Source organism: Nothobranchius furzeri, chromosome 13, assembly GCF_043380555.1.
Source record: "Nothobranchius furzeri strain GRZ-AD chromosome 13, NfurGRZ-RIMD1, whole genome shotgun sequence".
Classification (NCBI taxonomy): Eukaryota; Metazoa; Chordata; class Actinopteri; order Cyprinodontiformes; family Nothobranchiidae; genus Nothobranchius; species Nothobranchius furzeri.
Window position 1 is genome coordinate 66,308,271 of NC_091753.1, and position 22,132 is coordinate 66,330,402.

The following is a 22,132-nucleotide window of genomic DNA, read 5'->3' on the forward strand; positions in this document are numbered from 1 at the left end:
TAGGCGGAGGGAGACTAGGGGTCTTAACACTCCTCTGTTGTCACTTGGCTTCCTGGGGCTGGAGGCTAGGAGGGAGATCTGGCCGTCCGGTTGGGGTCTGGGGTGGTGGGTTGCTGTGCGCAGCGTCGGGCGGGGTAGCCTGCTCATCAGCACCCCGGCAGAAAGGGTCAAACTCTGGTAACCAGTGATGGTTGTACCCAATGTGCAGCAGTACCGGGACCAGAGTGAATCGGGTGTGTATGGGGAGCATGAGTGGGTGTCCGGCGTGCATTTTTGTAAGTCTTTGGTTGTATGTGCATGTGTGAGCATGAGGGAGGGAGTGTGTGACTGTGTTTTTGTATGACTGTATATGTCAGGTGGGGTCTTTGACTCCTCTCCTCTCCCCGGGACTTCTTTTGATGATATAGATCTTTGTCTCCCCTCCCCTGCCACACCTGGTTTGGAGTGTGGTGCCTTGGTCTGCCTGAGTGTTTGTGGCTCCCGGGTCAGGGGGTTTAAGATCTTTGGCGCCTGCCTGGTCAATCCCGGTGGCTGCCTGTTGGGTCTGGGTCCTGGGCTCTGCTGGGTCCCCGGCGGGGGTGGTCGCCCCTGGGTCCCGGGTCACTGGGTACCGGGCTCGGCCGGCCAGGGGGTGGGAGGCTGCGGGCGGCCTGTGGGCTTGCCGCTGAGATCTCCAGGGGCTCTGCCGGCTGCTGGTTGTGGCCCCCCAGATGGCTCTCTGTGCCGAGAGGCACAGAGAGCCATCGGGAGGGGGGGGGGGGGGGGGGGGCTTTCTGGTTGCAGTCTCCTTGGGGTTCCTGTGTTCTGGGGCAGCGCCTGGATCTCTGGGACTTGGAGCTCCCCCCCGTCTCCTACGCATCTTTGGGGGCGAATGCGTGGTCCCTCACACTTTCTGTTGGACGCTCCTATAGAGAGACCTTACATAAACAAGCGCGTGTACACACACAGGTGCTCACATGGTGCTCTCAAAAGTATGGGGCTTGGGCACGTTCAACACATCTCTTAAGGCTGTCGTTGCCACTACATGCACTAAGATTTATTATCGTGTGATTGTTCAGTTAAACAATGTTGATTTTATATTTCACCATCAGGTCGACGCGGTGATAGCTTGCTCCTGATGTTTTGTTGTGTGTCCCTTTTTTTTTTTTGTGGACCACCCCCCCCAAATTTTAAGTATCAGGCGTGACATTAAAAGCAGACGCTTTGATGCTCCACCTGAGAGTAAATCTGCAAGGCTTGTTACCAGCATTCAGACATCAATTCTGTTGCTTCACAGCCAGACAGGACACGGTAAAAAAAGAAAACAGGCCTTAAATAATGCTACACTCCTCTTTGTGTAAAAACAAAATTAAGCGTTTATCCCTTACACTGCCACATTATTATAGCACAACTGTGTGTGTGTGTGGGGGGGGGGGGGGGGGGGGGGGATCATTATGCTATGTTTCTATACATCATCAGACTGAGGGTAGTCTCTGAGCATCTTAGGCAGTCACGTCAGCCTCTCGTTAACTTTTCTGGTTGTAGGTCTGCATTTTCTGGTTAAAACAAACAACATTTGTGTCATGTCCAAGCCACCGGGCAACTCTAAATGTTCAGTCTCAAGGCCTTCGCTCACGATACAATATGGTGGGCTTGACCACAGACCCCTCCTGACGGACATCCTTATTCCTCCCCAGAGGAAAGGGAAGAGTTTATTCCAAGCACAAAAGAGAAAAAAGTAATCAAAATACAGGGGTAATATGCTTAGGCTAAATAGAAAAAGTTCTTATCAAAAATACGAGACTCTAGCAGATCAGAGGAGACCAAGCTGTCTGTACACGCACACACTTTCAGACCCAAAAACAACCCAGTCCACAGAACCAACAACCCATCTTTTTATTCCACCCCTCTTCCCCTCTATAAATCATATTTTTTCTCTTCAGGACTGTTTTTTATTCTTGTCTCAAGTCAAAGATCAATTTCAAAAAACCTTTTGAGAGGAAGTGTCACATTCCATGCTTTCGTTCTTTTTAAACACAGAAACAGTTTTGTTTACCTGTTTTGTAGCTACAGTTTCGCCGACGGCTGCCGGCTTCTTCAGGCTGACGCTGATGGTGGCGCGTCACTTCCTTCTCCGTTTATCTGCGGGCAGAAAACACACAAGAGCAGCAAAACAAGAAGCAGAAAGTACAATAAAGAAGTCAGCCGTAACAGATCATTGCATAAGAGAAAACCATATAATGGACAGGGACAACACACGGATCATAACCACCGAACAACAAAAATACAAAAGATGGATCAAGGAAGCAATCGAGATAAGGAGACGTGGATGTGGGACCATGAACAGGGACAACGGAGTTACACGCTGGACCACGCATGGGACTGCATGGTCGGGAGAGGGAGAGCGGGCAGTAGAGGGCGACAACGTCCTCTGCTGCCCGCAGATAACGGAGAAGGAAGTGACGCGCCACCATCAGCGTCAGCCTGATGAAGCCGGCAGCCGTCGGCGAAACTGTAGCTACAAAACAGGTAAACAAAACTGTTTATGTGTTTAAAAAAGAACGAAAGCATGGAATTAGAACATGACACAGTAAGAACACACCTAAGATGTTCAAAGACGAAGTGTCACATTTTGTCATTTCAGCAAAAAGTTTCCACCCCCTGCAGACCCATCTCCTTCATGTTTGATTTTGTGGTTTGCACCTTCACACCTGCGTTGCAGCCTAGGCCCTTGGCATGTACACTTTTACAAATCCTGCTTACACATGCTTTGTTTCAATCACAACCTTTGCTCACACACATGCTCATATCTGCAGTTTCCGTGCTTTTAATTCTGAGAAGCCAGGCGTGCGCACACTTCTGTCACATAGAGGGCTTCGGTGAATTAGTGAGAAATGAGATCAAGACGAGGTATGTGGGGAAAATATTGCACTGTGCCTTGTGACTGATAAAAGGACATGCACATGTATGGATACGGATGGCTTTATGATACACTTACTCTTTGAAGGAGAATCATCTGGAGAATAAACTCCATCTCTGAGTCTCCCAGTCTGACACAGCCCAGTTCTGATCAGAATAAATCAGCTGCATGAAGCCTCACACTTCTTCCTCACATCTTTTGTGAGGAAGCTACAAAACAAAAACATGAGATTTGAGGATCTACACAGCCTTGTACAAAGGCAGTGCTATTTTCTTATGTCTTACTCTTCTGTTTACTTATTCCTTAGGATTTTTAGGACCTTTCTTTAACCCAAAAATAGCATTTACTATTGAAAAAGAACCAACACACCTCAAAGGGTAGAACCAGAAAAAAGTTCTGCATAAAAATCAACTAACAGCATGTTAGCATGGCAGCTTGTTAGCTAACTTTTCTGCAGTCAGAGAGGAGGGTCAGAGACATGAAATGTATCTGATACCAGGAAGATTTGTTTGATTTCTACAGCAGAATTCTTGTTTCAGCTGTAATATAAGTCAGTGTTTAGGAGTAAATGATTAATAAAGTCTCACTTAGCTTCACCGTCAGGGAGACAGCAGCAGTAAACATGTAGCTAATGTTAGCTGACTAGGAGGTGCTGCTGGTGGACACAAATACAGTACAGCAAAGTAATAAATGTTGGTGGTGGTCTGAGGGACTGGTGGCACCTGTGTACGGCAGACTTGCCTCTGTCAGTGTGCCCCAGGGCAGCCGTGGCTACAGTGTAGCTCATCACCACCAAGGTGTGAATGGGTGAATGACTGATTGTGTTGTAAAGCACCTTGGGGGGTTCCAGGACTCTAGAAGGCACTATATCAAATACAGACCATTTACCAAATGCAAACAACAAAAATGCTCAAACTTACTTGTGAAAAGTAATCCCCGAGCTATGATCTCAATATTCCGCCAATTAGAGCGAGAATAATCTGTACAGAGGTCAGGCATCCTGTTGCTACTGTTAGCCTGCTTTATCTAAGATGGCTAGGGCTGAAAAGAATACTTGAATAATCAATTTTTAAAAAAAAAGAAAAAGTCTACTTTAATTTGAAAATCAACGCTTTGTTTATGCTCACTTCCGGGTTACACAATCTCCTTCCAGTGTAACCTTCCAGTCATTTAACAAGTGCACTTGTTCTGCTACTGCTGCTCTAAACGATCATACAGTTAGACGAGCTTGCCACAGGTTGAATGCAAAAGGGATGACAACACCCAGCGAAAACCCCCAAAAGTTTCCAAATTGTAGGAATAATTCTAACGCAAGCCGATGGACAAGACCACAAAGCTAACTTCATGCTAAGTTAGTGGTTCACATCCCTAGCACAAAGCATCCAGGTTTCAGGCATCAGCTATGGACCTAAGACAAGGTGTGTGTGCTTTAGAGTTTAAATGAAGATAAACTGAGTACAGCAACCCCAAGATTGGGCCAAGCAACGGCTTAGCAACTCCAGCTCTTGAATGCCCCCCCCCCCCCCCCCCCCCCCCCACACACACACACACACACACACCCGAGCACTCCATTTGTTGAATTGATGATAATGTCCGGTTTTTCATCTAGGAGCAGGGATCAAATTATTGGGGGTGGGGGTGGGGGTGGGGGGGGGGGGGGGATGGGTTCTGGATATCCTACACTTCCAGGGAGAGCCGGGAAAATGTTTCCACTTATATTACATCATTTTTATGGACTCAGCGTACCGGGGGTTCTTTTGAGCGGAGAGCACAGAGAGCGGCAGAGGGCTGATCTTGGTGCGCTCCAGGCGGCTGTGTTCTGCGCACGGTCCATTCTCAAAGTGGCACAACCAAAAACTATAATTAACACACGATCGTTCATGTCCTTATTCTGTCTTTTGTCCTTTGATGCATAGTGGTCACTACAGTGGACAGGTACTCAAAACTGTTATTTATTTATTTTTGCTATTAAGCACAGCTGTTGAAGACTTTATTGCATTTGAGCCCCTCCATTTCGACTTCAGTAAGTCAAGCCAACATATTTCATGTTCAGAATGCATGCTGCCCACTGAGGTGGACATGTAATAAACTATGTGTAAATTAAATGTTACAAAAAATATGTGAATATGAAATTTGTTTCATTCACACCTAAAGATGAATGAAAAAAATTGTTTAAAAAATCATGGTTGAAGATTTCATAATTCATGCATCAAAGGGTTAATAGTGCCTGATGCACTCGCTCATCGTGTGCTGCGGTGATGTCACCTCACTCACGCAGCATCGAAACGTGCGCTCTGCTTTGCGGTCAGGAGATCCCTTTGATCTGCTCAAAAGTAACTGATGAGGTGAAAAAGTAAGAATCCAGGCAGCAGATTTTCTGGGGAGTTTAGAGGAGATGCAGGAAGATGAGAGACACAGGACGGGAAATTAGTTAAATAAAAACAAGAAAACAAAGTAAAATGTAGGTAGATTTATCTCCACTACATGTTTTTAAGTTACACACATGTAATATTTATACATCTGATACAATTCAGATCTCCTTCAACACTCAGTCACACACCCAGGGCCGTTTCAAGGCATTTTGGGGACCAAGACCAAACAGAACACCCCCATCACTGGGCTTCCCCAGAAGCCTCTGTGTAATTCATACCCTGTCCAGGAGTGTTAGTTATACAGTGTTTGTTAAAACACCTCAGACATCACTGACATGTTCTAATGTTATCAGATGAAAAACAAAATTGTCGGACACGCCGTCTCATCTGCTTCTTTTCTAAACTCACAACAATAAGTCAGTAACAAAACCGACTGAAAGCCACTGTTTGTGGATTCTCTGAAAGTTTCCATGGAGTCCGTGACAAACGTTCTTTTTCATTGATCCCATCGACTAATCTCACAGCTGAAACAACGCATTCCTAATAATCTGAAGCTGTAACAACAATGTAAAACACAAGATATAATCATTTCTCATTAATAAAATGTTGTTGCAGCACTGAAGCAGCAGAAAAATGAGATTTTGCAATAAATATGTAAAACATTTACATTGTTTTTGAGCCATTTTGTTGGCAGAGTCTGATATTCACTTTAGCTATGAGCTAGGTGTTCTGATAGAACATCGGGAAAAATGGGTCCCAATGTGGTTTGTGTGGCGTTGTCCTATATTTGTAGCAGTGATATTGAAAGGCAGGATAAAAATGTTCACCTTTTTCTGTATATTTTTTTAGATGCTGAGGGGAATGTGTCTTGATGACGTCACCAACATGCAAATTAGCATGTGATGTCATCTGGGTGACTTTCTGGGTCAACTTCACCTCCTTTCTGTTGGAGGGAGTTGGCAACACTGTTTTCTAGAGGTGTTGACTTGAGTCATTATTTTAATGACTTCTGACTTGACTTGATAAAATCTACAAAGACTTACAAATTGATTCAGACTGGAACGCCAATGACTTGGGACTTGAATCGACTTGCATCTGTTGACTTGATGACTTGAGCATATTTGATATTTTAGCACAAAAGTGGCCCGACATGGACACAAAACATGAATTATCCTTCGTTCTGGGTTTGATCTTGTACTGCTAAATGCATCAGCAATTTGTTTATAATCAAGTTCAGTTGCACTTTCTGCTTGTTGGAGAAAATAAATCCAGCTTTAAGAAGCTTTATTTCTGGAATTTATTTATTATTGTCAGGTCCTCATCACGCTCAACCTGCAACACCTGCGCATGATCTACTCCCCACCTCACCATTGGACAGCAACCACAGCAAGACCAGTTAAATACTGCTTTCACTCACCACTCCGATGCTCAGACCTTGTCTCTCCACGATAGAGCTCCTGATCCGGGTGATCATGTGCCCACAAATCTCCGGTCAACTATTCGCTTTGCCAACCCGCTCCAGTTCCACCCCAGGCTCAGCCTTCCTCCTCTCCATCCACCCCTAGCTCCACTCACACTCATGCCACCTGATCTGCTCACCCCTGCCCTCCTTTGCGTGTGGGTCTCACCTTGCCTAGTCGCCCTGCGACACTGACAGTTATCATTGTCATTAAATTGAAGTTGGACAGATGACTTGATTATGACTTGAAAAATCTAAGTTAAGAACGTGGACTTGACTTGGACTTCCACATCGACTTTGGACTCAACTTGGACCTGGTACTCTTTGAATTGGACTTAACTTGAGACTTGACTGGAAAGACTCGTGACTTACTTGTGACTTGCAAAGGAGTGACTTAGACACACCTCTATTGTTTTCATTGGAGTCCTGGACAAGAGGCAGCAAATGATACAGTCACAACATTTCTCAGTTAGTTATATAAAAAATGACAGAAGACAATTACAACACAGGGAACCTTTCCATCATAAAATAAAGTATTCTAAGACGTAAACTGATAGCTGGGAGATTTCTTTGAGCCACCATAATGCATGTTTACATGGAACAGCCAGTCTTCTATATGACTTCTATGTTCTCTTTTTTTCAGACATCTATGTATTTGGTGTTGGAGACAAAGTGAACAGAGAAGAGCTGAATTCTCTTGGCTCAAAAAAGAGTAACGAGAACCATGTCTTCGTTCTGAAAGAATTCACGACTCTGGGGGAGGTGTTCAACGACATGATAAGTGAGTAGCAGCTTTAAAATGGTAAATGGCCATAATTTCTGTAGTGCCTTGTTAGGTTTCTACAACCCCCCAAGGTGCTTCACAACACAGTCATTCTCCCATTCACACACACATTCACATGCTGGTGGGGATGAGCTACGATGTAGCCACAGCTGCCTTGGGGTGCACTGACAGAGGCAAGGCTGCCAAACACTGGTGCCACCAGTCTCTCCAACCACCTCTGCAAGGTTCAAACAGGAAAGATGACTGAGTGATGAGCGGAAGTAAGCCACTTCTGTATGTATAGTGAGCGCACCCCGTGAGCAGAAGCCTGGGGTAGTTGCTGCTGCTGGGTAGTGGAGTTCTGGGGGTTAAATGTCAGGGGGGCTAGGGTGCCGGAACCATGACAGTGGCCCCCACCTAATGGCAGAAGGCTTTACAGAACCAGGAGGCAAACTGAGGACCACAATCAGAAGGCACATCCCCTGTGAAGCCATAAAGGCGAACCACATGCTCGAGAAGCAGTTCTGCGGTTTGTTTGGCAGTGGAAAGACCGGGAAAGGCTACCAGGTGGACAGACTGGTCGGTAGGCTAGAAGAAGGTGGTATGGTTCAAAAAACAGTGCCCACCGAGCCTGGCGTGGATTGAGTTGACGGGCTGACTGGATGTGAATCAGATGGTCAATGGGTCAGTAGTCCCAAGTAACCACTGCCGCCACTTCTCCAATGCCCACCTGATGGCTAGCAGCTCTCGATCACCCACTCCATACTTTTGCTGTATGGCAGAAAATTTCCGGGAGAAGTAGGTGAAGGGATGCAGCTTGGAATCAGAGCCGCTCAAGGAAAGAATTGCCCCCACGCCTACATCGGAGGCATCAACTTCCATCACAAATGGGCGAGTCAGGTCCAGATGGAGAAGGATAGGTGCTGTGGTGAATTGGTAAACCAGTGTGTGAAAGGCACTGGATGGCTGGTGAGGTAAGACAGAAAGCACCAGCCAATGTGGCAGGCTTGGTCAGTGCAGTGAGAGGCAATGCTGTGGTACTGAAGTTTATAATGAAGCATCAGTAGAAGTTTGTAAAGCCTAGGAAGCTTTGGAGTTGTTTGAGGGAAGTAGGTCGCAGCCACTCGACCACCGCCTGGATCTTTTGAGGGTCCATGGATAGTCCTTTTGAGGATATGACATATCCCAAAAAGGAGGTGGTTTCTTGGTGGAAGTTGCATTTCTCGAGCTTGCAGTACGATTGGTTCTCCAGCAAATGGGTGAGAACTGCCCTGATATGTGTGACATGTTCTTCCTTGGTTTGGGAGTAGATGAGAATGTCATCAAAGTACACAAAGGCCCATCGACCCAGCATGTCCTGCAGCACATCCAATATGAATTGCTGGAACACAGCAGGACTGTTACACAACCTGAAGGGCATCACTAAATACTCACAATGGCCCATTGGGGTAATGAAGGCAGTCTTCAATTCATTGCCTTCTTTAATGCAGACCAGATTGTAAGCGCTCCTGAGGTGTTGAAGATGGTTGCCTCGGAAACTGCATCCAGGGCAGTGGTCATTAGAGGCAGGGGCGACGATCCCAGATGGTTATTCGGTTCAAACCTCCGTGGTCTATACAGGGTCAGAGGTCTCTTTACACTTTCTTAACAAAATAAAAAGGCTGATGGGGTGAGACAGAAAGCACCTGCTTCCCCAAGTGAACTTGAGGGATGGATGAATCCCCGCTGCAAAGCATCCACTATGCAGGCATCCATTGCCCGGGTCTCAGCAGGGGAAAAAGTCTGGGTGGTAGTGTGCCAGGTTTCAGCCTTATTTTGAGGTCGTAGGGAAGATGAGGAGGGACTTTTTAGTGGGTTCCTTGGCAAATACTCGAGCAAGATCATAGTACTCGGGGATGATTAGGTGCAACTCAACACCCTCCGAGATCTGCACACCTGCAGGTAGATGTGTTGGGACCCAATGAGTGAAACAAGATGGTTCCCAGGCGAGGACCTTCCCTGAGGACCAGGAGATGTGACGGTCATGGTTCTGAAACCAGGAATGACCGAGGATAAGTGGCACATAAGGGGCAGTGATGATTAGGAAACTGAGGTCCTTAGAATGCTTGTAGATCTCATCCTGATCTTTGGGGTTCTATGGCACAGGGGGTAAGGGCACAGGGGTCTGACATCGACAGACTGGTATGGTAAGGTCCCTGGTATGACCTGGTCCAAAGCCGTGAGAGGAATGTGGAGTCAAGCAGCTAGATAACAGTCCATAAAGGTCTCGGCCACTCTGGTGTTGAGGAGGGCCTCCAGGTGAATAGAGGATGACTGGAAGAGTAGAGCAATTCCTTGGAGGAGGCGAGACCCTTCCGGGTACGATTCTTTCTACATCTACCCGGACCCCTCGTCTCCTGTTCGAAGGGGATACAAGAGGCGTCGGTGGCTTGAGGCTCCATAGGCACACAGGCCCTCCCGGAAACAACAGGCTCGCTCCTCTGGAAATAAATGACCCAAATGCATGGGCTCCTCGGATGTTGATGGGCCTCTGACCTGGGGCTTGGCTCTGACAGTCCTAGGAGGTGAGTCGCCACCGAAGTGCGAGACGAGACACCCATCCAGTTGGAGAGCCAAATCCTCCGCTTCATCCATGGTTGTGGGTATTTCGTGACTAATTATGCCATCACGTATGTGGGAGGAGAGCCCCTCTAGGAACACAGCAGTGAGCGCCTCATCATCCCAGCCCAGTTTGGCCAAAACGGTGTGGAACCGGGAGGTGTATTGGCTGACTGTCTGATTTCCCTGGTGTAGCCAGAGGAGTTGTGTCTGGGAGGCCTTCAGGGGGCCGCAGACACCGTCCCATTTCTCACTAATGTGTGAAAGCCTGTTTCCCATTAGAACTATCCATAAGCTCATCTACTGGCTCTCCTGATACTTGCCAACATGTGATTGGCCTTTCCTGCTCTCTGTGTACTTAACAGTTCTGCATTCCTGAAAATGCATAAAAGAGCCTCTAAGGTCTAAGCTGTAGTTCTATACATTTTTTGTAAACTACACACAAAAGTCACGTAAACCTACAAGTAACCAAAACTTTAAAAGAATGAAGTCTTTGATGGTTGAAATACATTTAACCATTTTATACAACAGGTGACAAAAGTGTGACAATGTGTGGCGTCGCTCAGGAGGACATCTCCAAAGAAGAAATTAAACACGGAAATAAAAAGCCGTATACCAGGCCGTGGCACGTGACTCTGACATCAGTAAGAACATGGCACACACTCAGAGAAAACAGCAGAATTTAAATAAAGCTGTCAAGAAGAAGGACTTTTTCTTCATTGCAGAATGAACGGGGAAAGTTCTGTTCTGGGTCAATCGTCAGCCAGAACTGGGTGTTGACTGCGGCTCACTGCTTCACCAGACAGGGCAAAGACAATATCCTGAAGGATCTGCAGCTGAGCATAAATCATGGTTAGTGGCATAAATGAAAAACCTTACGGATGTGTGTGGATGTAAAAGACATAATACAAAAATCAGCTGAAGATGGTGAAAACTGTTGTGACCCTTTTCCACTACTTAGAGCAGCTCCAATCTACCAGTTTGGGATAGGTTTTTCCTATGCTGAGCAGAGGCGGACATGGGGGGGGGGGGGGGGGGGGGTATAACACATATTTTACTAGTGAAATAGTATTGTTCAATAAAAGCACACCATTACCTATCAACATTTAAGCCACTAAATAGCGTGTTTTAATCATTCAAAGATTATCATTAATTTAATGTTCATCCTGGTTTTTAATGTTTCACCAGGTTAGGGTTAGGTACAGCAGATTTAGCAGATCTGATTATTTGTGTAGCTGCTGATCACAAAGTCACTAAGTGACAGACTTCAGTCAAATTTTATTTTGACCTTTTATTTTAAATGGTTCTTTCTCTTTATTGTGAAAATGTTCCAGAGGTGTTGTGGTACTTTACCTTTAGCAGGGCTGCCAACTCTCACGTATTGAGTGTGAGATACATGTGTTTGACCCTCTTCACACGCCCTTACGCCACACCTGCAATTTCTCACGCCAGGGGTCACCAACTCCGCTTCTCGAGGGCTACCATCATGCACATGTCAACTGTTTCTTTGCTCCTACACACCTGATTGAAATGAATGATTAATTAGTAGGCCTGTGTAGAGTTAAGGAGAGGATTAAATTAGTCCATTCAGGTGTGGTAGTGCAGGAAACAGAAAACTTGCAGGATGGTAGCCCTCAAGGACTGGAGTTGGTGACACCTGTCTAACGCTGAAGAATTGTCTTTTTCAACACATCTGTAGTGGTCTCCAATATGCCTCATCTGCCTAGAATGCCTTGTGAGTCGATCTCTGTGGGGGAAAAGCTCTGGTGCTCCTGTTTCAGGAACCAGAAGTCAGTTGAAGGAGAGGGGAGCCGAAAAGAGGAGGATTTGGAGTCCCACTCTATATTATTTCCTGATATTCGGACTTCTTGCCTCTGTAGCATCATCCAAGATGGCAGACAGAACGGACAGAAGTAGTTTAGCTGCTCATGAGTTGTACTGATCTAGACAAAACCCAGAAGAACCAAGAAGTCAAGGGTAGTTGTAGAGGATGAACTACTAAACTTCCTAGCTGTGAATTCCAAAACCATCAGCCAGGATGAGCTTCTTGCAGTGAACTCATTTGACTGAGTGGATTGAGACCTCCAAGAAAGTCCTGTTTGACTTTTGTCCCACTACGCAGCGCAATGTGACACGCAAAGGTGCACAGAAGTATGCAAATAACATAAAGAACTGCCTTAAAGACTCATTACTGAACTTTGTGGATATATGCTCTCTGTCACTCTCTCAAGGCTTCCTGCGTAACGTCACTGTTGTACAACCAAATCTCTTTGTCGAGCATAAGATCACTTTGGTGATGCGCATTTGTAGTCCTGGACTTATTTTCACACAAAACCTAAAAGAACTTTTCCCCCCGTTTGAAAATAAGCGCCTCCTTGACACCAAAATACGTATTTAAAATTCAGGGTCAGGGGCTTCCGGTCTGTCGGGTCGAATGATGGCTGCCTCAAGCAAGCGCTCCTGACTATTAATTGTTTTCCCAACTTATCCAACTCAAAACCTAAAAAGCATAGACTGAAAGTGTTGGGTATTATTTTTTGGAACAAAAATGTCCAGGAAATCCAAGAAAATCAATTTAAGAGAACGCAGTGAAGTGGAAGAAGATGCTTCATCACAAGCTAGCAGTAACATAGAGCTAATGCTAACGTGAAAGACCACCCCATTGCCATGGATATGATATTAAAAGAGTTGCGTGATTTTAGAAAAGACACAAATGAGCAGTTTAACGCCATAAGGGAGTACGTGAATGGCATTGGAAAGAGACTCGATGAAGCAGAGGGTCGCATAGACGGAGTGGAGACTCGAATCCTGCCCTCAGAGAAGCTGCTAATGGAATTAGCAGCTTCAGATGCGATATGAAACAAAGCTGCTGGACCTGTAGGGCCATTCACGGCGTGAAAATCTCAGAAAATATGACGTGAAGGAAGGGGAGGAGGACACATTCCAGTCTGTTGAAATTTTTATACAAACTCTGAAAAAACATTGGGTCTATCTTCTCCAGTGCTAGGGATTGCAAGAGCGCAACCTGCTGTCGCTGAGAAACCCTCTGTTGGGGCCCCACCACGCTCATTGGTTGTCAAATTTGCAAGTTATTGTACCAAGGAGGATATACTCAGGAAGGCTTGGCGAGCAAAGGGGCTTGACTTCAAGGCACCAGGATACATCTAGACAATGATTATGCTCTGGAGATACAACGAAGAAGAAGAGAATATGCAGCAGCAAAGAAGGTGCTCAAGGAAAATAATATTTGCTTCCAGTCGCCATTCCCGGCCAGATTCAGAGTGTACTACAGCGACGGAGCATTGATGTACAACACGGCACATGAGGCGACTATGGATATGGTGACGAGAGGATTAGTGGTAGATGTGGTGAAGGACAGGGCTGGTCTCTTTGATCTTTGTCGTGATTTGGCGCTATATAAATAAACTTGAATTGAATTGAATTGAATAAGTCAGCAGACATGGCAAACCAGCGCAAAAAAGAAAGGAGGGAACTTGGCTCAAAAGCAGGCCTTCAAGGAGAGACTGCAGGCATTCAGACATCAGGATGACTGTAGGTAAATGGACTACTCGGGGTGGAGCATCATAAGGGAAGTAAATTAAAACTATAAAGATTTGAGAGAAACTGAATTGACAGATTATGTTTTGAAAAAGATGCTTGAGTTACATCTTTTGTTAATTCTATAATGTGGGCATGTAAAAGTAAGACAAAGTCAGATCGTTTACACACAGTGAACTGGACTCTACAGACCATTGTACTTTTGGCCTGCGGGCTGAAGAGGGCGCTCTTCCACAGGGTGACAGAAGAGCTTTTTCTTCACCACTTATAGTTAGGTTCGTGTTTTTGGAAGTCAATATGGTTTTGGTTCTTGATCTTGTTCTGTTTTTTGTTTGTTTGTTTGTTTAGTTTTGTTTTGTTTTCCAGGGGTGTATTTTTTGTTTTGGACAGAGACAAAAACAACATAATGTGGTACAATGCAGAGTCGCAGGCTTACTAAAGTAGTGTCATATAATGTAAATAGCTTGGGGAATCATATTAAAAGAAGTAAAATTATGTCTAAACTAAAGAGAGGAGGAATAGAAGTTGCTCTTTTACAGGAAACTTACCTATCACAGCATGGACGTAATTTTCACTTTAGAAGTGGGGGAGACACGGGGGGGGGGGGGGGGGTCTCTACAGTATGCTCTAATGGGAAACAGGCTTCAACACAAACGGTTGTTTTCCGCTTGGTCCTAGAGCTCAACCAGTGTCAATTTAAAATAGCGTAATATTGTTTTTGGATGGTAAAAAGTGTAGGGCTCAAAACCTGACTTTGGAAAAAGTGGGGGGGGGCATGTCCCCCCTGTCCCCCCCCAAAATTACGTCCATGTATCACAGTCAGAGCATGAAAAACTTAGGAAATGGAAATTTAAGCAATGTTCATCATCTTGTACTCAGGGCTCTAAAAGGGGCGTGGTAATTCTTATATCGAGCAGACTGAATTTTGAATGTATTCAAAAAAGAAGGGATAAGGAGGGGAAGTTTGTTCTAGTAAAGGGATACTTGGAGGGTATACTGATTACTTTTATTAATGTATATCCCCCCCCCCCCCCCACCCCACCCCCCCAGGATCAGAGTTATACGTCTTTAAACAGCTTTTGAACTGATTATTGCAGAAGCACAAGGCATCTTAATCCTGGGTGGGGATTTGAATGTTCAACTCAATCCAGCCTTGGATTCATCCAACCCACATGCCCCGGAATTAAAGAAAATAAACAAAAGTGTTAAATTAATTTTAAAGGATTTAGGGTTACTAGATGTATGGAGAGACCCACAAAAGATTATACTTCACATTCATTTTACTCTAGACTGAACTATTTTTCATGTTCCAAAAATACCTTCACAGTGTGATTACCTGTAGGATAGGAGTGATGGATTTATCAGATCATGCTCCGCTGAACCTGGAAGTAGCATTAGAAAATGAAAGAAAATACACTTCTTGGAGACTAAATACAAGTATTTTGTGTTCTTTAAAAGAACAAATTAGACAAGATATAACAAATTAGGCCTACTTAGTTGAAAATGATAATGAAGAAGTCTCCCTGATTATTTTATGGGATACTTTGAAAGCAGTCCTGCGTGGGAAGCGTACAGGCTATAGTTACAACCTAAAAAAAGAAGAGAAATGAGCAATTAAAGAAACTTCAGGCACAATTACAAGATCTAGATGATGCACATAAAATTTATGTATAGATTCAAACCTGAAACTAGAAATACAAAAGAAGAAAATGAAATTAATGAAATTTTCTTATGTGAAATACAAACAAATGTTTTTTTTAACAAAGATATTATGAGGCAGGAGGTAAATCAGCAAAATTATTAGCCTACAAGTAAAAAAATAAACCAACTATCTGAAAATGCAATTCACAAAATAAATAATCCGAAAACAAACAGCACAATGTACAAACTGGAAGACATCCAGTCAGCTTTCCTATCTTTTTATCAGGAACTATACACACAGCCAAAAATAAATGATACATATGCTATCCTTCCTGGATTCACTTAACTTACCAAAAGTGATTGAAAATCAAAATACAACTCAGGGAAATATCTGAACTTGAAATTAAAAAATACATCTCAGACTTAAAAACCAAACAAATCCACAGCACTGGATGGATTTCCATCAGAATGGTACAAGGAAATGAAAGACATATTGATTCCTTTGATGAAAACAACATTTAATTATATTTTAAAGACTGGAAAAATCCCCCCATCTTGGAATGAGGCATCATTTCCCTAATAGCCAAAGAGGGAAAAGATAAGCTAGACTGTTGCAATTACCGCCCTATAGTGTTCTTAACCAAGATTATAAGATATTTACACACATTCTTGCCAAAAGAATTGATCATATCCTTATACAGGTAATTAGCTTGGACCAGACTGGCTTTATTAAGCAGAGACAGACGCAAGATAATATTCGTTGAACACTACATATAATTGATCATGTAGTCAAAAATAAAAATCTGATTCTTGTGAGTCTAGATGCGGAAAAGGCTTTTGATCAGGTAAACAGGGAATTTTTATACAAATTTTGGGGAAATTTGGATTTTATCAATCATTTATCGTGACCATCCAAGCATTATATAAATGCCCAAGGGCAAGAATTTAAGTTAATGGGGCACTTTCAAAATCATTTGACCTACAGAGAGGGACACGCCAGGGCTGTCCATCAAGCCCTTTACTCTTTGGTCTCTTTATTGAGGACTTGAGCCTTGGCATTATACAAAGTACTAATGTTACTGGAGTCAAGATTTCGGGTCAAGATCATAAGATCTCTTTGTTTGCCAATGACATTTTGATTTACTTGACAAATCCGGATATTACTCTCCCCATGCTGTTATCATTTCTGGAGTCTTTTAGTACAATATCAGGGTATAAACTTAATATATTGAAGACTCAGATTTTAACTTTTAATTATAAGCCAAGTCAGGAAATTATTTCTGAAACTAATTTGAATTGGGAATTATGGCAAATTAAATATCTAGGAGTAAATAGAACAAAATAGGAGTAAATAGTAAAGATCTCAAAGTTATATGACACAAATTTTAAACCTTTGTGCCATATAATAAATGAGGATAGCAAAAGATGGAATGTAATACCAATTCTTAGTTTTGAGTCATGCATTGACATGGTCAAAATGAACATTTTGATGCTTTATTTATTCCAAACATTGCCAGTTGAAATAACTGATAAACAATTTCAAAAGTGGGACAAATTAATTTCCACATTTGTATGGTAGGGGAAAACACTACAATTTAAGTACCAAAACTTGCAGTTGGCAAAGGATAAAGGGGGGCTGGCATTGCCATTTCTAAAAAGCTATTATGTCTCGGCTCAATTTACAGCTCTAGTATGTTTGTGTAATGTAGACTACCAAGCAAGATGGAAAAAAATAGAAATAGCCGCTACAAGAGATTTTCCAATTCAAGCTAGTTTGGGGGATATGACACTACTTAAAAAACAAATTGAACAAGGAAACCAATGGATTAACCTGTCATTAAAACTTTGGTTACAATATATAAACAATAATAATTGGAATGAAGAGGCCAGGATCTTACAATGGTGTGCTTATGATCTGGATTTTTAACCGAACAAGTTAGATACGAGATTAAAAAATTGGTCAGGACAAGGCTTAACAGTATACTTTAATTTTTATAAGGGAAATCTTAAAGACTCCCAGTCAATAATACTCAATAATAATACTCAGCTGAGTAGTATGGATTTTTTTCCGGTTCCTCCAAATCAGATATCATTTACAGCAGTGGTTCCTAACCTGGGGGTCCCGATCCCCACAAGGGGGCGCCAAAGCCTCTCAGTGGGTTGCCAGGACCTTTCGACTTTAAGGGGTTAAAACTTCATTTATTACTTGTTTATAGCCTACATTTTGCTCACATTTTTTGGATGAGTGAAAAGTTTACTGATATTAAGACAGGAAATAATAAGTACAGAAAAAGTAACACACTTTTAAGAACATTTTGCTCAGCTCACTGTTTTAATTTCAAGTGTCAAAAGTTCATTAAAGATAGGACTGGTTGATTAATCACAGCCTTTACAGTAAATAATCTAGTATAAACAGTAATATACACATTTAAGTACATTTTGCTCAGTGTATTTTTTATGTGTCAAACATTTATTGAAAGGAATGATTGATTTATCAGTGTTTATAAGAAACAATGTGTTCAGAAAAGTATTACAAACTGTCAAGCACATTATGCTCTGTTTGGTTTTGTTAATGACTTTGTTCTGTACTGGAGCCTACTATTACTGTTATCTATTGAATCAAGGCATATTAAAATGTGCTTGAACAATTTTATCATTTCTTAATAATGTTTGTACTGGAAGAGAGAATGGGAGGGGGTCGTCAAAAATTTGACTGGTAAAAAAGGGGTCCCTTGGGAAAAAGGTTGGGAACCACTGATTTACAGAATTCTCTACCCAAGAGAAAAGATCTTTTCGATCTTCCTGTTCTAAAACTATTTGTGAGGGCATACCAAGCAGATCCTGGTCTCAAAGTAATTTCAAGACTGTATAAGGGTCTACAGGAGGTTAAGAATTTTACATCAAACAAAATGGGAAAGGGAAACAAATATGGCAATTTCAAACGATACTTGGTTTCAACAATGTGCTTTTCAATGGAGCATCTCTAGCTCAACCACATGGAGGTGGTTTGACTGGAAAAGCCTTTGCAGATTTTTTATTACACCTGTGCAAAATAAACATTACTCCAACTCCTCCAGTTGCTGGAGAAACTGTGGGGCCCAAGGAGTAAAGGACCTCCACCTGTTTTAAACACTTTCTGGGCTTCAATTATTTCTGATTATTTTCAGCATGCACCTTCCCTTCATATGGGATGAACTTTTGCTTGGATGTTTGTACTCAGTAAACATGGACAAAAAGACCAAGCGCCTGTTTTAATCTTCTTTTTTTTCCAACCATAACTCAAAAGCAAAGTTTTATTTCAAGGCTCAAGAGCAGTTTCTTTCCTCAAGTGATCACCACTCTGAATGCACACCAAAAACTTTCTTTGAAATGACCTAATTGCCATTATTTTACTTTCAGATGCCAGCAGTGTTTATAATCCTATGATTTTTCCTTTTTATTTACACACTCTGTAAACACTTTGTAAATATTAGGACCATTGTGCCAGCAGCACTTCCTGTTGTGAAAAAATGTAAAGTTCCAGAGAGGATTTGTTTTCACAGTACTGCAAAGAAGCTAACAATACATTTATTAGGGATGAGCGAGTACACCACTATCTGCATCTGTATCTGTTCAATTATCTGTATCTGTACTCGGAGTGGGCGTGGCATAACCCGGAAGTGGGCGTGGTTTAATCGGAAGAGGGTGTGGTTTACATCAACACATTATTTTAAATCTGAAATTGATATGGATTGATCAGAAGTTGCTATGTGTGTTATTTGAAAACTATTTACAGAGCAGCCTCAGAGTTGAGATTAACTAGTTTTGATCACAATAGTAAAGGAACTATTACAGAACAAGTTTTTCAATAAAATCGGAACATTATTATTTAAGTGCATGATTTAATGCATCTGAACTCATGCAGTAGGAACTAGGAAATATGAAATACTAGAACCTTTTTAATTTAATTTGATTAAACTGACTTTTTCTTAACGTTCTTGGCATTTTTACCACACACAGTTAAACAAAACAATGTTGATTAAGGTGTGTCTGTAAAGCCTCTTTTATAAGACAGACCATCGCGCCATTACAGAGTGATAAATCAGAATTTGTGGGTCTCATAAATGCGGCAAGGAGCAAAGGGGAAAGGTGATAAAACTGGATTCTGATGTGCTTAGCCTCGTAGTAATATTGCCACATGAGCCCCTCGCCTCTGACGGCTAAACGCGTGTCAGCCCCGCTAATCCCTTTGGAGCGACTGTGGGAGGCCCCCCGCAAAAGAGGGTGGTCGCGTTAGTGACATATACTGCGCGCCGAGTGCCGGCTGGAAGGGATATAAACACAGGCCTTGTTCGAGATGAGCCAGTTCTGCGCAGATTAGATCACCGGTGATCGGCGCACAGTGCTTGTCGGTTAGATTTGTGTCCGACTAGACGGCGACTTGCTCTGACGTCATGCATACGTAGCCAACGATAACCTTGTGAGATCAAGGCAGCCGCAGATTTTGGAGCAAGGCGCTGCAGTTGCTCTCCACTGGCTGCAAAACCTAGGGCATAGCGGGAAACACCTGGCTCTCACCTGATCTAAGTTCTGATTGGTTCATATTCTGATCCAAACATCCGGTGGCTGAATGCAAAATGTTAGTTGGTCACATGTATTCTGTAAATCATGTTACCTTGATGATGACAACTATATAGGCCATGAAGAGGAATGTGATTTGTGTTCTTTTGTCACGTTTCCCATGAGCACACTGAAGCTACAGCTGATAACCTTTACTTATTATTACACTCATGTCTCCATATGCATTATATGATATCCACAAGCACGTGAGGATGTGTATCGGTTGATAACAGGCACCAGAAAAAAAATAAAACATTAAACAAGTATGAACGCTAACACGATATGTTCATCCATCGTCACCTGCGAGCCACACATATAGGGAAATCTGTCCGACTTTAACACCAGCTTTCAGCCACTCCCCATGCTGCTTCCGTCTTCTCTCGTCTGTTTTCCAGGTGAGGAGCTGCTCAACTCGAACAAGCCCACAGATGAGCATGGCCTCTCACTACTATCTTTCAACCACCTACAACATCAAAGTCAAGTCAAGTCAAAGTCATTTATTGTCATTTTCTACCACATGTGCAGGACATACAGAGAAATGAAATTCAGTTTCAGCACACACAATTCAAAGATCAGACATACGTGGGTAAGACACATAACAAGAATTGGTGACTGCGGTCATTCGCAACATGAGTCGCGCTACCTTAACATGGCAAACTGGACGGACGCGGAGACCATGGAGCTGTTGGCCGCGCGAGCGGACGAACAGATAAGTCGCCTTTTTACGAGGACGGTGAGAGACAGCCAGCTGTTCGACAGAGTGGTGAAAACACTGGCTGAGCAGGGCGTCAAGCGGGACAGAAAGCAGGTCACATCAAAGCAAAAGGTCCTGAAAAAGAGATTTCATCAGTCCGACGTGTCTTCCGTCGGACGCTGAATGCACGACCCTGTACGTCAGTGGTTCCCAACCTTTTTCCCAAGGGACCCCTTTTTTACCAGTCAAATTTTTGACGACCCCCTCCCATTCTCTCTTCCAGAACAAACATTATTAAGAAATGATAAAATTGTTCAAGCACATTTTAATATGCCTTGATTCAATAGATAACAGTAATAGTAGGCTCCAGTACAGAACAAAGTCATTAACAAAACCAAACAGAGCATAATGTGCTTGACAGTTTGTATTACTTTTCTGAACACATTGTTTCTTATAAACACTGATAAATCAATCATTCCTTTCAATAAATGTTTGACACATAAAAAATACACTGAGCAAAATGTACTTAAATGTGTATATTACTGTTTATACTAGATAATTTACTGTAAAGGCTGTGATTAATCAACCAGTCCTATCTTTAATGAACTTTTGACACTTGAAAATAAAACAGTGAGCTGAGCAAAATGTTCTTAAAAGTGTGTTACTTTTTCTGTACTAATTATTTCCTGTCTTAATATCAGTAAACTTTTCACTCATGAAAAAAAATGTGAGCAAAATGTAGGCTATAAACAAGTAATAAATGAAGTTTTAACCCCTTAAAGTCGAAAGGTCCTGGCGACCCACTGAGAGGCTTTGGCGCCCCCTTGTGGTGATCGGGACCCCCAGGTTAGGAACCACTGCTGTACGTCACATGCGAGGGGGGGGGGGGGGGGCAGCGACCTCCCTTTATCCCGTCTTGGTTGGAGAGGTGTCTGATGGCAGTTTATTCTAGCTTTAGCTTTGCTACTATGAATGCCAAAATCCTCTCCAGGGAGCCGCGGCTAATCCCGTTTTGCAAACTCTACGGTCCTGTAAAAACTGCTTGAGAGCCATAGAGAGGGAGAGAGACTGAGAGAGAGAGAGTTTAAAAAATAAATAAAAAACAACCGGAGCGGAGGCACTGACAGCACGAGCCGTTTTCAGCTCTGTCTTGTCAAATGCACCACGTACGTTACGAAAAAAGTAACTTTAAATATTCAACCGAAAAAGAGGCGAGCTGAAGAAAACCTAGGGAGTACTGAAGAAACTTGAGCAACAGTGAGGCAAGCACAGAGAGATCCGTTACTGTGTGTGCGTCTGCGTGGATGCATGGGCCGGTGTTCTGACTATCCGTGCTTCCTTGTCGAATTTTCCTACCAACGCGCATTTCAACAACTGATTCAGTATGTCCAGGTTTACTGAAAATCGGTAGCTACTGTTAATTTATTTTATGGAAAAAAAATGGATAGTGTAAGAAGTAGTTTAGTCATTTCATAAAAATTAACCCCTTAGTTGCTAAAAATATTTGAATATTCTCAGAACAATGACAATTTACCAACTTCTTTCACCC

General features: G+C 42.9%; 1 protein-coding gene across 1 annotated transcript in view; it reads left to right on the plus strand.

The window, feature by feature from the left end:
* The window catches only part of si:ch1073-280e3.1 (complement factor B), a 77,949-nt gene that overhangs the window by 45,345 nt on the left and 10,472 nt on the right, over positions 1-22,132 (plus strand). The window contains exons 11-13 of the mRNA XM_015976867.3: positions 7,374-7,511; positions 10,623-10,735; positions 10,817-10,943. Coding sequence (XP_015832353.3) covers positions 7,374-7,511; positions 10,623-10,735; positions 10,817-10,943 — 378 coding nt within the window. The remainder of the gene's footprint in view (positions 1-7,373; positions 7,512-10,622; positions 10,736-10,816; positions 10,944-22,132) is intronic.